The 17,209-nt window shown below is 42.9% G+C and overlaps 1 protein-coding gene across 2 annotated transcripts in view; it reads left to right on the top strand.

The window, feature by feature from the left end:
• ITCH (itchy E3 ubiquitin protein ligase) overlaps nucleotides 1-17,209 on the top strand; it is a 48,246-nt gene that overhangs the window by 22,337 nt on the left and 8,700 nt on the right. For both annotated transcript variants that reach the window (XM_072112179.1, XM_072112178.1), the window contains exons 2-15: nucleotides 2,446-2,533; nucleotides 5,357-5,498; nucleotides 6,921-7,045; nucleotides 9,548-9,676; nucleotides 10,721-10,766; nucleotides 11,192-11,343; nucleotides 12,410-12,587; nucleotides 12,857-12,952; nucleotides 13,658-13,832; nucleotides 14,136-14,196; nucleotides 14,304-14,388; nucleotides 16,540-16,668; nucleotides 16,794-16,866; nucleotides 17,072-17,143. In XM_072112179.1, the coding sequence (XP_071968280.1) occupies nucleotides 2,467-2,533; nucleotides 5,357-5,498; nucleotides 6,921-7,045; nucleotides 9,548-9,676; nucleotides 10,721-10,766; nucleotides 11,192-11,343; nucleotides 12,410-12,587; nucleotides 12,857-12,952; nucleotides 13,658-13,832; nucleotides 14,136-14,196; nucleotides 14,304-14,388; nucleotides 16,540-16,668; nucleotides 16,794-16,866; nucleotides 17,072-17,143 (1,530 nt within the window). In that variant the 5' untranslated portion in view covers nucleotides 2,446-2,466. The remainder of the gene's footprint in view (nucleotides 1-2,445; nucleotides 2,534-5,356; nucleotides 5,499-6,920; nucleotides 7,046-9,547; nucleotides 9,677-10,720; nucleotides 10,767-11,191; nucleotides 11,344-12,409; nucleotides 12,588-12,856; nucleotides 12,953-13,657; nucleotides 13,833-14,135; nucleotides 14,197-14,303; nucleotides 14,389-16,539; nucleotides 16,669-16,793; nucleotides 16,867-17,071; nucleotides 17,144-17,209) is intronic.

Genomic DNA, 17,209 nt, shown 5'->3' with positions numbered 1-17,209 from the left:
AATGCCCAATGATCTTTGCTTTCGCTGTCAGGCTGAAGTCGGATCCTTCCTGCATTGTGTCTGGTCCTGCCCTAGGGTTCTTGTCTTCTGGTCCGAAGTGCTGGAGTTCCTAAATGTACACTTTGATTTCCCACGATTACTGTCTCCCTCTGTGTGTCTCCTCGGCATCATAAATGAAGTCATCAATGGCCACTATGACAAAATTTTCTTTAGGTTTGTCCTATACTACGCCCGAAAAGTGGTGGTGATGACCTGGAAGGACCAGGAGCCCCCTCCATTAAAAAGATGGATATTACTTATTAACAGCGTCATTCCCCACTACCGGTCCCTGTATGTCAACAGGAAGTGTCCCCAGAAGTTTGACCGCATCTGGTCCAGATGGTGCGAGACTCCCCATACTGCCCTATGATCACGTGTGAGATATACTCCTCTCCATGATGACGGAGACTGAGCGTGCTGGTGTGTGTGTGTGTGTGTGTGTGACTGATTGTCTATTTGTCAATAGTTATTTGTGTTGTATCAAGATGTCTGGTTACAATATCTGCTGTCACTTATCGCGGTATATCCCTTAGCTAATATTGAAACGCAATAAGATCCTGTTCATTACCACGGATGCTATTCAATTATTCTGTATTGTGGGGAAGAAAGTATGTAACAGACAATCTTGTTCTTTGGTTTGTTTATTGCAATTGTTAAAAAAAAATTTTCCAAAAATTTGCAAAAATAAATACTTTTAAAAAAAAACTTGTACTTTACCTTAAAGAGGTTTATAGTTAGTTGATCGGTGATTTAAGAAGATTACCCCAGTCACGGTGCCTGGATCTATGAATAAGTGTCCCTGGTTTATCATGATGGCACCATCCTGACAGGTACAGAGACTATTAAAGGACACCTGTCATCAGGTCTGTGTCACTTGTCTTGTCACCTCTACCTGTTGGAGCAGCTCACAAGGATCCATCCCAGCCTTTATCTAGTTATTTCATACATTAATCATTGTAAAATCATCTATTCTTTATTATTTAAATGAGGCTGGTCACATGGTCAGAGGCAGTGATGTCACTCCTGTTCCCCCTCTCCTCCCCCTGCTCATGTCTGTGTGTAATGTGTAGTAAAGCATTGCTGGTGTGTGTGCTGCATCTGCTGACATGCTGCATCCTCCTAATATACAGAGACACAGAAATCAGCTACACATGAATCTGACATGTTCTGCTGTAACATGGCTGCCTGGAGCTGTTGTATCTCTCCTATACACACACACACATGCACACACAGGCTGCAGGGGGCGTGGCCACCAGCACCAGGAAGCACATCATTATACAGCCTCACATCATTATACAGGCTGTCAGTCATGCACTGGGGGTGTGGCTGTGCCTCCCACTCATGAATAACGTGGACAGCTTGAATATGCTAATGCTTCATTGGACATTTCACAGGTCATTTGCATACAGCTTTAGGACCTCATTGCTTAGGTTTACAGGCATGTAGAGGGACAATGAAGGGATAGAGGCAATGCTCTCTAATGGCAGTTTATGAAAATATATTTAGTTTAGGGGGGTTATTTTGCATGACGGGTTCTCTTTAAAGAGGTTTTCCCACAAAACCAGTTAGGTCCTATCTATGAGAACGGGGGGGTCCCATGGGCATCTTGCTGAACGTTCTTGTTATCTGTGGGGGTCTTGTCACTGAGACCCCCAACGATCAGCAAGTTGGGACCTATCCTGTGGATTGGGCCTAACTGGTTTCAAGGGAAAACCCCTTTAAGCTTACGTTGATTATTAATACATCCATTGAATGGTTTATTATCTGCTCTTCACAGTCTGAATGTTGCCCCTTTCTTGTGATTTTTTTTTTGTATTGCTCTTGCTTGCTGTACTGTTATATAAGGCTTTATGCCGATGCTGTCATCTGCACTGGTTTCCTTACATTCCCGAGTCTGATGCATCGGCCCTTCCTAGGTATAGTAATATGCAGGCCGTGCGGGTGGCAGCAGGGTTCATATTTATTATATTAGGGGATTTTAATCACCGCCGGTTTGTGCTTACTGTAAACTTGCCTTCACGTGTTTCAGAACCCACGTTGTTTTGTTGAGGGTTAGTTCCTTTTTATTTGGGTTCCATTTTAAGGAACAATTGGTAAGAAATTTTGCTAAGTTTTGTCTGTGTTCGATAAGAGGTTCTCTCAAAACAGTGAATGGGACTAGGTAGTAGTAGAAGACGCAGGACATGGGCGAGAATTGTCCAGGCTTCTTATCACGGACAATCCCTTTTATAAAGGAATGTTCACCACCATCTTTAAATACACACCTAATAGGTTCCTATACATATTATGTATTATTGGTGTCTGCACCCCTTTTAATCCATGTAATGTGTATTAGATGTGGGGATTAGGGACTTTATGGGAAAATCTGGAATGTTTTTAACATGTTTCTGTGTTCTTTACCTGCAGACACAGATTTGAAGAAGGGAAATGGATGGTGGAACACCAAAACCAGCAGTAAATGGCTTCACCATGAAATCACAGCTTCAGGTTACTGGTAAGTGATGTGTTTTCCTTTATTACATGACCAACAGAAACTGAGCCCCACAGGTCCCACTGTATGTAATGGAGGCTTTCGGATTGCATGCAGATCTATGCCCACACTTATCCAGAGTGATTGAGAATAGTCAGTTTTGACAAGGTAGGTCCAGTTCAGACCTATGTTCGGACCTGCTCTACTGTTTTGTAGCTTGCTGTACCACAAGCTTGATGCAATCTGCAAGATGAGATTATTATATTGTACCAAGGTATACAACCAAAGATGGGGGGGCAACTGAAGTGTCTCTCTCTTCCCCCTGCAGTCTCTAAACTTGACTCTTCTCAGGCAATATATGACTCTTCTCTGCTCATTTTCTTGTGACTTTGGAGAATTCGCAGTTCTAGAAAGGACATTTCATACGCTATCTGAGGGGGCTGGTAGTTTATTGGGGTAAAATCTGAAGACCAGTTCCCTTTAGGCCCCATTCACACGTCTGTAATTGTGGCCATCATCTGGACACACAAACAACATGGCCACATTAGATGTCTATAAAACCCAGTCACTGGGAACTGGGCGCCATGTCCTATATTGTGCCTGGTTTGCGGTGCGTCTGCACGGCTCTCAATGGAGTGGGGAGGGATGAAGTTTTGTAAACCTGAGGAAAAAAAACTCCTGATTGAAAGGAGGCAGATGGACTCTGTGGGGGAAGTTTGCGCTGGGAGGAGACTAAACACTTAAATCGTTTGGGTCTGAGCATTTGGGTTCTTTTCCACAGCAAACATTACTATGTGTTTGGAAGGAAACCATGCGGTTAGGACTATAAAATGTGAGCACATGTAGTAAGTATCACTCAGGGTGTTAATGCAGGATCACAGCTTTCCAGTTAATGACCGATCTGAAAACATTACATCTGTGAATAAATTTTATGCGCGGAGAGGAACGTTAAGTGCGATGTCTGTGGTCACCTGTATGGAAAGTTTAGATTCTGGATAAATTGCCGTGTGTGACATATCTTTAGTATTATATCCATGTAGGTTGTGATCAGTCTATCATATACATGGTGGTAAGCACTACATAATACACAGCTCTCCACTGAGGCAGTCTGGGCATGCTGGGAGTTATGGTTCTGTTTTACATGAAGAGAATAATGACTTGGTCAGTTAATATAATAAGGTCTCTTAATGGGAAAGACTCGGGGGGGGAGAGCTTTGATACAATGGTTACATGAATTAGGATGCAACATGAGCTAAGAAGGGAGGCATGAACCAAGTTTTAGAGTGTTGGGATCGATATGCAGCAACCTAACTTGAGGGGGTCCCAGGGGTCCCATTATGGGCTGACCAGTAGTATAAATAATTGGGATCCAGGTGCAGATGTTGCATTAGGGTCCAGCAGCTTCACGTATAGATGGGCTCATAGTCCCACATATATGAAAGCGTTTGAGACCATTCTGTCTGAGTTTGCAGTGAAAAGAATGTGCAAACTGCTCGCTCATGTATTTATAAAGCATCTGCGCCACTTTTGTGTCGTGGCTGCAATGTGTCCGAGAAGACGCCACAATTCTGCAGCATGAACAAAGTGCACCAAAAAAATGTGCAGTGCAGTGGGCACCATAATTCATGAATTGAGCACAAACTGCACTTTACAGACTGCACTAGTTATGATAAATGTGACTCTTGTCACCCCCTCATCCTCATAGACTGTAAGCTCTTGTGTCCCCCTCATCCTCATAGACTGTAAGCTCTTGTGTCACCCCCTCATCCTCATAGACTGTAAGCTCTTGTGTTCCCCTCATCCTCATAGACTGTAAGCTCTTGTGTCCTCCCCTCATCCTCATAGACTGTAAGCTCTTGTGTCACCCCCTCATCCTCATAGACTGTAAGCTCTTGTGTCACCCCCTCATCCTCATAGACTGTAAGCTCTTGTAAGCAGGACCCTCACTCCTATTGTTCCATATGACTGTTTGTACTTTGTAATGCAGTATTTTATTTGTATGTCTCCTATGATTTGCAAAGCTACGGAATATGATGGCGCCATATAAATCAAGACTATTATTACTATATCATGTGGAAAATATTTACTTGGCGAGAACACTTTGCAGCATGTTACTGAGCTGGAGGGGCTGAGTTGAAGTGAAGGGACGCTGGGAGCACATCATACATAAATAATAAACTTCACTCAAGTGTCCACTAAATGAGATGGGGTGGGGAGGGGGGAGCTGTCAGAGTGTGAAAAAAATATATGGATGAACTGAAACAATATATTTAATCTCTTCTGCCCCTCCTGCTCTGTAACAAGCTGCATTTTGCCAGATTGGACATGTTTAATGTGACTGGTTCACTTCGAAGGGGGAATTTGTATGACGTGATCTTTTAGGATAAAATGCCCAATACAGTCTGAATAATAACAGATTTCTGTGAAAGTCACCAGACCTCTAAAATTTGTTAGCAAATCTGCTTGTAACGCAATCATTTGTGATGTCCGTGTGCAGTCCGTCCTTTATCCATATCAGTTTCCTTTTTTTTTTTTTTTCCCCACATCTGTACATCATGCTCCAAAAAATAAACAGACTGGTTTCTAAATCTACTTCCTCTCGTTCCCAGACCCATAGGAATCAATGGTTCTGTATTCCGTGTGCAAAAATAAACGGATAGCAGATGGCCCTCAAATACACTTGTGTGAATGAGCCCTAAGTTACAAATATGAAAGTGGATTTTGATGCTGACAATTCTGAGTGCCTGGACCTCTAATGTGTCTACCTTTTAAAAGTTTCCAATTTTACATTTTATGTGGGGTAAATAAAATTTCCAACCAATTTTGTTTTTGTTTTTTTAAATCTAGTTATATCCGCAAAACTGAAAGACAGCAAAAAGAATTGGTTTGGTCCAAGTCCATACGTGGAAGTGTCAGTCGATGGACAATCAAAGAAAACAGAAACTCGTAATAACACGCACAGTCCTAAGTGGAAGCAGCACCTTACTGTGTAAGTATCCTTGTTGGGCTACATTCACACAAACGTATAGGGGACATATATATGGCTTACTTATCTACAGCGTATATACGTCCCCCATACACTTCTATGGCCTCCACAGCGCCGTACGGTGCAGCACACGTGTGGCACCGCACCGTTCCGTAGAAAGATAGGACATGTATTCCTTTGGAGAGGGGCGAGGGTGAGAAGCGCTCATCCCCTGCTTCTCTTCCCGCCACTGATGTATGCCCGCCGTACTACGGTATAGCGGGCATACATGTGTGCATGTATGCATGTAGCCTAAAGGTGAGAGGCCGCTGGACTAGTGGGGGTGGCAGGGTAGTCGTAGGACAGTTTAGATTGTGATTCAATTGACAAATGGGTGGAGTTGGAGGAATAATTTTTCAGAGTCTTATAATGTGCAGTGAGTGCTCGCTTTGTAAAAACTCTCCTCTCTGAGTAGGGGGGATGAGATTTTATTAAAAAAATGTATTTGAAGAAAAAGCGGAACGGGACAATTGAGTAATCCAAGGCTCAATAAGGCATAAGTTTCTTCTTATTCAGTCTTGGTTCTTAAAGAGAACCCGTCAGGCAAAATAACCCCCCTAAACTAAATATATTTTCATAAACTGCCATTAGAGAGCATTGTCCCTATCCCTTGATTGTCCTTCTACATGCCTGTAACCCTAAGCAATGAGGTCCTAAAGCTGTATGCAAATGACCTGTGAAATGTCCAATGAAGCATTAGCATATTCAAGCTGTCCGGCTTATTCATGAGTGGGAGGCACAGCCACACCCCCAGTGCTTGACTGACAGCCTGTATAATGATGTGAGGTATAATGATGTGATGGCTCCTCCATGTACTTCCTGTGCTGGCGCCCCCTGCAGCCTGCGTGTGTATGAGATACTCCTATACACATGACTGACAGCCTGTATAATAATGGGAGGTATAATGGTGTAATGGCTCCTCCATGTACTTCCTGGTGCTGGCACCCCCTGCAGCCTGTGTGTGTGTGTATAGGAGAGATACAGCAGCTCCATGCAGCCATGTTATAGCAGAACATGTCAGATTCATGTGTAGCTGCTGTCTGTGTCTCTTACATGTGTATTAGGAGGATGCAGCATGTCAGCAGATGCAGCACACACACTAGCCATGCTTTACTATACATTACACATAGACATGAGCAGGGGGAGGAGAGGGGAGGGGGAACAGGGGTGACATCACTGCCTCTGACCATGTGACCAGCCTCATTTACATAATAAAGAAATGATGATTTTACAATGAATAATGTATGAAGTAACTAGATAAAGGCTGGGATGGGATCCTAGTGAGCTGTTCCAACAGGTAGAGGTGACAGGACTAGTGGCACAGACCTGATGACAGGTGTCCTTTAATATATTTAATAATTCAATGGAATTTGCTTCTGTTTGCAGAATTGTTACCCCATTCAGTGTATTAAATTTCCGGGTATGGAGCCATCAGACGTTAAAATCAGACGCTCTCCTCGGCACGGCATCGCTGAACCTACAGGAAACATTAGTAGCCAATAATATGAAATGTGAGTATACAATATGGAAGAGGTTTCCAGCACAAGTTTTCTTTTGTAAAGTGCGTTGGATGTTCCCAGGTTGCGCAAGTCTCCCTGAAGGGATCACCTGACGCCTCTCGTGACACAGACCCACTGATAAGATCCTTCTGACTACACTTCACCTGTAGGCATTAGCTAACTGTTTACCTGTGTCCCACAATCATAGGGCACCAGTAAGAAGATTCCATATTTAATTTAATTATTTTTCTCTCCTCCCTTTACATCCAGATTCATAGAATACTCCAAGGCTAGGAAGTGTGTTGTTTTTTTTTTTTTTGTTTTTGTTTTTTTTTTTTTGTCTTCATATCTAGTTTTGTTGGATGCAAATGAGAAGAAAGCCACAAGCAGCACTCTCCTCATTAATGTATTTCTACTTCCAGAATTGTACAGAGTCCCCAATGGTTTCTATTTTGTGGAATCATCTTGATGCAGGAAATTCTTACTTAAAGGAGACATTCCACAGCTATATGATGAGGATCCATTTCTCGTTAATAAATGGATTGGAAGGACGTGCATGCATCCTGCAGCTCCACTCAACAATATAGGAGTGTCAAATTGCTGAGCACAGCATTGAGTTTCCTCCAGCACTTCGGCTCACTGGGGGACATTTATGATATAAGAGCCAAGCTCCTCCGGCACTGCTGGATACATCAGGAGGCTCTGTGTTATCATATCATATAAGTTGGGAGGCTCTGCTTTATCCTATGAGCACAAGCACCGGTGTATGATGGATGTAGGGGCCTCTTGATGTATTCAGCTTGGTGGCTCCGCCTTCTTTATGCCCACTTTCCATGGAGAAGGAGTGTCTAAGCGAAGGCCAGTGATACCTTAGCACTGTGCTCTGCAGTTTCTGACACTCCTATGCTATTGATTGGATTGGAAGGACCACCCATCAGTGCTCCTCCCAAATTTGGGGTCTTGTTCTTGTGATGGCACCCTTATGAACAGCGTGTTATCCACTCTGTGGTGTATACTAGATGTCCTGGCTCTTTCTGTTCTAGGGCACAGGTTTTGATCCATATTCTGTAGCTATGCTTATTATTCAATGTATGAGACCTGGCGATCACATAGGACTATGACTGCATTGCTGGACCTGTGTGCCGCAGCAGGGATCTGATCATAGATGTCGCCTTACTGCCGCATCTCTTCTCTACAATTGTGTTTGTTTCTGGGAAGAGACGGCCATATTTTATGCACTGCTGTCATACACGTAAGGTCATAAAGAGTTAAACCACTGAGTGGGTGCTAAAGGCTCCCATTCTACACCTCCCAGAGCACAGTAGGCCGTATATTGTGGCTACATCCGGCTGACAAGGACGTCTGGGAAGATCATTGTTAGCCTTGTGTGTCTCAGTCTTCTTGGCAATGGTGCAGACAGCAGTAACCCTTTATAGACAAGTCGGAGATGATCTTATACAAGGTGCCTTCTTCTAATAAGAGCAGTCAGACCTCTACAAATGAGGGCACCTTTCATGTACATGGATCTTGTTATTGCACTCGAGCACCTGGCCAAGAAAAGTTTGGCACACAATGAGTGCCCTCTTGTGTCCTCCATCTTTACTCATTCCCATTGTGGTAACGTGCCAGGTTCACCTGTCAACTAAAATTTAACCCCTTATTCCAACACCTGGATTAGTCCATCCGGCACCTTTTATATACACCAAAATCTTACACCACAGTGTACTCTAATAATTTATAGATTTTGATCCAAACCTGTCCCACTGAGTAAGTAAATTAGTCTCTTCGGGTCCGAACGTCGGACCTGTGCTCGTTAATAAGTAGTACAGACACTTTCCTCTTCTCATTCAGAACTCCAATGCTGGCGGTTGTGCAGTTCGCCCAATGTGGGTGTATCCCGAGAGTCTGGATATATATTAAACCTGGGATTAAATCGACAATTATCGAAGTGACCAGATAACTGAGATTAAAAAAAAAAAAAAAAGTTAGAAATATTATTAATAGGTGTAATGGGTCCACATGTATTTACGTGTATTTATCTCTTGGCGCTCATGCGCTATGCCATTTCTATTTTGCCGCTGCCCATTACTGAGTGCGGCTGCACAACCATTCCCTCCAGTGAGGCGTTTGCGCTGTGACTCGATGCAGCTTCCAGGTTAGGTTGTGCAGCCGGACTGAGCAGTGAAGACCATAAAGGGCGTGAGAGGGATTCTTAGAGAATAGGGTGACATCACAGACCATGGGGGGGAAGCTCCATAGAAGAAGTGCTGTGGGGGCGTGTCTTAGCCAGTCAAGCTAGAGCCCAGGGCTCTCTGGTGACGCCCCCTGAAGCACTTCTGCCTAATTTGCATATTGTTAAGAAATGCTCTTGTGTTTCAAGAGCCTAAAAAAGTCGGTGATAAAATCTGTAGTGTAGTTGTGGAAGTGATCTCTGGTATTTTTACCCCTGGTGAATTAGCCATGAGTTGTACAGAATGAAAAATAAAATCTGTCATGTCCGGGTTTTCATTCCAGTGGAAGAAGTGGTTGTGAACTTACAGCTGCAGGGAGACCGAGAGACAGTGGGTGACCTGTCCGTGTGCTTGAATGGCTTGCAGGTAGACCCAGAGCTCCTGGCCAATGGAGAGGCTACTGCTTTGTCAGGTAAGTTGTACAGGTGTTGTGTTTTTTTTTTTTTTTTTTTTTTTAAACATTTTGGGTTCTCAATGAATTCATTGATCTCGGATCACAGGAGGCTTGACCCCCCCAGCCCCCCCACCATCACCTATTTGTCATCATCCAAACTAATGGTGCACCCTTTGTTGCTAATACCAAGCATCGCACCATACATTGCATAGTGGTTGTACTTGGTATTACATCTCATTCATTTGCTGGATGTGATTGACATCCTGGCTTGTAAGGTGAAATCTAGAGCTCCGCTGCAAATTTGAACAGCCGGGGGTTCTCATTACCGAACCCAATATCAGTCTCATAGGACATAAAGGGCATCTACCACCAGGATAAAGGACTGTATGGAAATCCTTTAACATCTATGGAGCTTGGAGCCCCTCAGGCTCATTTGCATACAGTCCTTCACCCTGGTGGTAGATGCCCTTTTAAAGAGGATTTCCAATCAAGACTATATATAACATATCCACAGATGGGCTGAATGGAGAATGTGCCGCCGATGAGCAGCCACTCTCCATTTAACTTTATGGGAGTCCTGAACCTAAAGTAGGCAGGATCGCCTAGTGCTGGCCCAATCCCCCGGGGGCCATGTCACTTTACACCCACGTGGTGTGTTGATTCCATTTTATTCATTTATTAGATTAAGTGCTTCTACGTCAGAAAACTGACATATTCGCAGTGATAAATCTCCTCCTTGGGGTGTAGTTTACAAGCATAAGCTAAATGTATAGTTGATTTTACAATGTTTTGTAGAGTTTATGATTTTGGTTCAGATTGACTCGTGTTAGGACATTTAAAGGGAACTTGCTGGTACATTCATGCTGCTGTAACCACAGACATTGTGAAATGGCCACCAGTTTCCTCATTACACTTTCCAGTTCCAGTGCTGGGCATAGGCAGAAGTTGGCATTTCTGCTTGTGGTTGAGGCAACATGCTGAGGGGTTCACATTAATTAATGTTACTGGAACAGAATTTAAGTGAAAGTTGATGACCTATTTCTGTATTCCCTTCTTGTGTAGCATCCACTGATAACTCCAGAGTACAGATGGATTCGGCTTTTGTCAGGTAAGTGCACTGCTACGTGGTTGTAAAGGCGATTGTTAAAATAGTCATGCTCACAGTGTACACTACACCCAGGCTGGAGAGGTCATGGAAGAGCACATACCCTTAAAGGGGTTGTTTGGGATGGGGATTTTTTACATGGGTACCAGGAAGACTTAAAATAGTAAAGCACCTATATTTTCCTTTCTCCAGGGCTCTGATCCTGTTGATAAACAGAACACCAATTTACTGATTTTTTTTTTTTATTTATTTATTTTTGTTACTTGGTCAAAGCTTTATCTTTGACCAACTAAAAATTAATATATATAGTATGTACATCACAAACACTAACATGACTTTATGACCCGAACCTTCATGAATCTGTAAGAGATCCATGTTCTGGTCAATATTCTAGGTTTTGTTGCTGTGAAACTTGAATTGTCTTTCAGTGTGGACAGTACAGACGGCACAAGTCCTAGTGAAAATCAGCAAAGCAATGGCACCAGTTCACCATCCTTATCCAATGGAGGGTTCAAACCCAACAGACCTCCCAGACCATCCCGCCCACCACCACCTACCCCTCAGAGAGCCTCTCTCTCAGGTAGGATAACATTTCGGTTTCCAGCAACATGGAAATAAAGGAAACCTACCATGAGGAATCAGAAGTAGATGTGATGGTAGATTCCTACCGCCTGCCCGTCTCCTAATCTGTAATTTAATAATCCTGGAACCTAACTTGTTTAAAACTTTGTTAGTAATATGTATATTAACTGCAGAGGCTCCTGGGGTGTGGAGTATCCTTGGCTCCCAGTGCCCGGTTGGGCTAGTACATGACCGAGTAGCCTCTGCAGTTACTTTGCTTATTACTGTCAGTCTAACATGTGTGCTGCCAGTCCAGTCAAAGTCTATGGGGCTGACACGAATGGCCAAATATGACTTAAAACCTTCCAGATTGTGTTTCTTTCATGACCCAGTGCGGTGGCATCATCCAGAAAATCTACTTTGAAGTAAGATGTAAACTGATTGTATAAATTTAAGGCGGTAATCACAGAGGAGGAGGCATTCCGAGCCCCCTACCCTGACTTCAGTGTTAAACTCTCCGCCTCCTTGACTTTATGGGACCAATTTACAGCTCACTTCAAAGTTTATTTTCTGGATGATGCCACCGAACTGGGCCATGAAAGAAACAAAAACTAGAGGGTATTATGCTGTTTGACAATATTATGGTAGTGGTTTATTTAGCCAATTGCTGATGGCAGGTTCCCTTTACATGCCAAACCATCAAATATAGTGTATAGTGACTGTGGTTAGCATTGCATCCTGTACATGTATGTGGATGGCTGCTGTGTGAATAAGCCCTATATATGTATAATATATAGTAGAGAGGGTTGCACTGTGCAGTAGTGGAGCTCATGTCTGAAACTTTTTTTAGCTGTTGAAATTGCCATAAACTATTTCGACTACTGCAATCCAACTAGTGAAAATATTTCTAACATTGCATTCATTACTCCTCGTTGTAGCACCATGTCTACAGGCCGAGCGGGCTGGATACTAGCCTACACTCCATGATTATCCTCCATTATCTGTACACCTGCATTAACTTGTACAATTACATATACAATGTGTTCCCTTCAAGGTTCACTAACAATCTTCTACTTTTCCTCCAGGTCCTCCTAATGGTGCTCCTTTCAACAACTCAGAGCCTACAGCCAACATGGCAGGCTGTGCCCCACCACCGCAGATGGATGCCATACCCGCCGCCCCTCCAGTGTCTAGACAGATTGTTCCCGTCAACATCGACAGCCAGAGAATCGGTGGTGTCAACCAAGGAGCGCTTCCTCCTGGGTACGAAGGGAGACATTTGCTATCATTGTAGGATTGTTTCCATACAGGGGAATAGATAATTTGAAGGAAATGAATGCACTTTTTGTAGCCGGTCTAATGCTCCAGCGTTTGATCAGCATTGTCTTATGAGAATAAATGACCCTTGCAGAGTATCTGAATATTGTGAATATTTTAGTATTCTGTGGGTGAGCCGCATATTTTACAAGTTCATCACAGGGATGCTGGGGATAAAGATTAATATGATGATATATCATCTGTGTTCCTTGCAGATGGGAGCAGCGTGTGGATCAGCATGGACGTGTGTATTTTGTAGACCATGTGGCAAAAAGGACGACCTGGGACAGGCCAGAACCTCTACCTCCGGGGTGAGTATTTGTAAAAGCAGCAATTGAGAAAAGGTGTTGGCAGCCTTTAAGCCTGCTCTTTCCATCTATCGATTTCGATACATGTATGATATTCATTCTTTCCATGGTTCGTCTGAATAAGGCTGCATTCACATCGCGTATTTGCATTCTGTTGTAAGGAGTCGTCAGACAGACATGTCCTTAAAACGGGGGATGGAAAGTATCTCTCTGTATGTTCATACAGTGGGATAAGTCATTATGTTTCTCCTTCTGAAAGCAGGCGAAGGAGTGAACATTTGCATTGAGGAGGCAATGATTGGCTGCTGGTGATATTTATAAAGTTTTCCCCAGTGATGTCACTATCCTTATATGGGACATTGAGTGTATGCACAGCAGAGGCCAGGGAGGGATGCAGTAATTTGCATCTGTCCCCTGCAGGCAATTATGACCTCTACTGAGCGTATATGCTGCTCAGCAGGAAGGGAAAGATGTAGCTTGTTGTGTATATCCATCTTGTATTTCCCACACAAATACAACTTTTCTGTGCAGATGGAGGCAAAAGGAATGCCCCTGTCTGTATATGTCTTTGTATAAGTCAAGAGATTTCCTGGCGTTTACGCTGAGCATCTACAAAAGATTTTATGCATTTTTCTCTGAATATTACAGTCACAACTGTATTTTATCAGACACTAATTTCTAATCAGTCCTAATTTCTTTCATTTACAGGTGGGAGCGGCGTGTAGATAACATGGGGCGCATCTATTATGTAGACCACATAACAAGGACCACCACGTGGCAGAGGCCCACCATTGAATCTGTACGCAACTATGAGCAGTGGCAACTTCAACGTAACCAGCTGCAAGGGCAAATGCAACAATTCAACCAGAGGTTCATCTATGGGGTGAGCTCCCTTTACTGTCACGGCTGCAAATCATCCGCACACAGTTACTACAGGACGTGCTAAAACAATTAAAGGGGTTGCCCTGAAATTTTACTTATCCCTCTTCCTGTAGTCACAGAATAAGTATGATTTTTGGAACCATTTTGTAGCCTAAATCCTGGCACTTAATAAATCCTCCCCCATTGTTGTTAAATTTGCATAGAGGTCAGTATGGGGGTTACACGCTTTATTGAAACTGTAATAAGCGAGTTTATTGTTCAGACTTTTCTTAATATCTATATATCATGTTTATTTTTTTTATAGAACCAAGATTATAGTCAGAACAAAGAGTATGATCCCCTGGGGCCATTAGCTGGTGGATGGGGTGAGTATAACAATTGGATGTAGTCCTTATTAATCTGTATCAATTGAAGCAGTAAGTAAGCAATTGTATATTTGACCCCTAAAATGTATGCTCCTTGCATATTGCAGAAAAGCGGACAGACGGAAACGGTAGAGTGTATTTTGTCAATCACAATACACGGACAACTCAGTGGGAGGATCCACGAAATCAGGGGTAAGTGACCTTTTCATAGGCTTTCCATGGTGAGTAGATGGAGTGGCAGGAGAAGCAGCTGAAAGTGACATTTGTTTTCCATTGATCCTGGTGACTGACACTGAAGTCTTTCATCTTTTAGACTCCTCTGAACCTAGAAAAGTTCAGTCCAAGAAGAGTTTCATTGAGGTTTAGGAGAAAGATTTCTAGATGTGATCTGTGACCTGTGCATGGGTCACTGTACAGGAAGGAAGAGCGGAATAGATGAGCTTTCATAATTGCGCAAAGTAACAAGCACAGGAGTTGAAGATTTTTTTTTTTGATTGTGGGTAAAATTAACAAAAAAAATTGAAACAAAAGAATGGGAACTCAACATCGCAGTAAAACATAATGTAATATTAAAATGATGAAATGGTCATATGTACAGTCATAGACATGCTGGAAAGTAGGACCCTTTTTATCTGAAGGGTGAAGATACCGTGTATACACTGGAGTATATGCCGAGGTGCCCAGTTTTACCACAAAAAAATGGTTAAACGTATTGTGTATAAGCCGTGGGAGGGAAATGCAGAAATCTCCAATAAAATGTCCAGTAACCTCCCTTCATGAATGAAATTCCCCCCATTAGTGTAATGCCCAGCCGCGCGCCCCCATTAGTGTAATGCCCAGCAGTGCGCCCCCATTAGTGTAATGCCCAGCAGCGCGCCCCCATTAGTGTAATGCCCAGCAGCGCGCCCCCGTTAGTGTAATGCCCAGCAGCGCGCCCCCGTTAGTGTAATGCCCAGCAGCGCGCCCCCGTTAGTGTAATGCCCAGCAGCGTGCCCCCATTAGTGTAAAGCCCAGCAGCGCGCCCCCATTAGTGTAAAGCCCAGCAGCGCGCCCCCATTAGTGTAATGCCCAGCAGCGCGCCCCCATTAGTGTAAAGCCCAGCAGCGCGCCCCCATTAGTGTAAAGCCCAGCAGCGCGCCCCCATTAGTGTAAAGCCCAGCAGCGCGCCCCCATTAGTGTAATGCCCAGCAGCGCGCCCCCATTAGTGTAATGCCCAGCACCCTCTTCTCCCCGCAGCACTTCTTCAGGCTTCCAGCTGGCAGATGCACATGTATGTGAATTGCCAGAACAGAGCTATGATATGAGCAGGCGGCGACACTGCCATGTCACAGTTGTGTCCCGGCAGATCGCATAGACATGCATCTGCTACCTGGCCAGGGAACCTGAAGAGGTCACCAGGGGTCATCCCTGGGGGTGAGTACTAACTTTATTCTTTTTAAATACTCCAGTATAAGCAGAGAGAGGCTTTTTCAGCACGAAAATTGTGCTAAAAAAATATGGCATGTAGGAAGCAGCTACACTACAGAAGTGCAAAATACTAAATTGCGTATTGTGCTAATTAGAACTTGTACCTATGACACTACTTCATCTATATAAATTGTTGTCATATAGGCTTAGAATATATTTTATTGATTACTCATTATTGTGACTAATTACCATTTTTAGCTTCTTCTTTTTTTTTTTTTTTTATAACTATCCTCAAATAAAAGCGTACCTGAACATAATTTTTTGTCATTTTATTTTAAATAAGAATAGAGCAGGTGATAATGACAACCTTTCTTATAAACATCATTGTGTAAAGCAGTTTCTCTGTGCCTTTTTTTCTGCTGCTTCTTTGTTTTGTAGCAAGCAGTATATCTGAAGCCTTTCTACATTCTCTTCAGACAGATAAGGAGGCTAATGAATAACTCATTCCATTCCCAGACAATATTTACCTTGATGATTCAGCTCAGTGTAGATATTAGACTATCCAGGGACTGTAGTTTATCAGGCTCCTTTATCTCTCAGCTGTCAGTGGATACAGGACAGAAAGCTGATTTACACAAATTGCTTAATACAGGAAAAAAATCAGGAAATGGGAGCAGATTTCTGTATTAAAGTATATTACTTAAGTTATTATTTTCATCTGTGCTATTCGTTTATATAAAGATTGTCAAAACTTTAGAGACTTTTCTTGATGTGTTTAACATAAGACCTAATTCAAATAATCTGTCCCTTTCTGGCGACACAATCTTCTTACTGTAAGTGTTGGTGACCTTTATCTGTACACATCTCCCCCTTTTCACTTTTTTTTTTTGTGAGATGTGCGCTGTTGTATACAAATCTTGTTCTTGTGTATTTTAGGCAACTCAATGAAAAGCCCTTACCGGAGGGCTGGGAGATGAGGTTTACAGTGGATGGCGTCCCCTATTTTGTAGATCACAATAGAAGAACCACTACTTACATTGACCCTCGGACTGGAAAATCTGCCTTGTGAGTACATTTATTGTGAGAATAACACTCGCCTGTTACTAGCTGCTCTAGATTAGTTTCCAGACTGTGAAACCGTGTAGTAACACCTTATTCATCGCCTGCCTCTCATGTCTTCCTGTGTACAGAGATAATGGGCCGCAGATTGCTTATGTGCGAGACTTCAAAGCTAAAGTGCAATACTTCAGGTTCTGGTGTCAAGTAAGTACATGCTGACATTTGGTTTTCACCCCTATGTATAGCACTTACTAATATTTTATCACCTTAATATGTTCAAAGATACCTGGCCCCTAGAGTCATCTCCTCTGTAATGGCATGTTATTGATGAGGTGCCCTCTACTGCACTGTATTTATAGCTGCTTTACCACAAATGTACAATCCTTTAGTATCCGCTATTTCATTACAGCAACTCTTTATGCCGCAACACATCAAGATCACAGTCAATAGGAAAACCTTGTTTGAGGATTCCTTTCAGCAGGTTTGTAACTAAAGATATAAAATGATAAATCTCCACTTTAAGAAGTTGTAAGTCAAAGGTTAGGTT

Source organism: Engystomops pustulosus, chromosome 6 (assembly GCF_040894005.1).
Source record: "Engystomops pustulosus chromosome 6, aEngPut4.maternal, whole genome shotgun sequence".
Lineage (NCBI taxonomy): Eukaryota > Metazoa > Chordata > Amphibia > Anura > Leptodactylidae > Engystomops > Engystomops pustulosus.
Note: the sequence above shows the minus strand (reverse complement) of the source record. Positions and strands in the feature narration are given on the sequence as shown.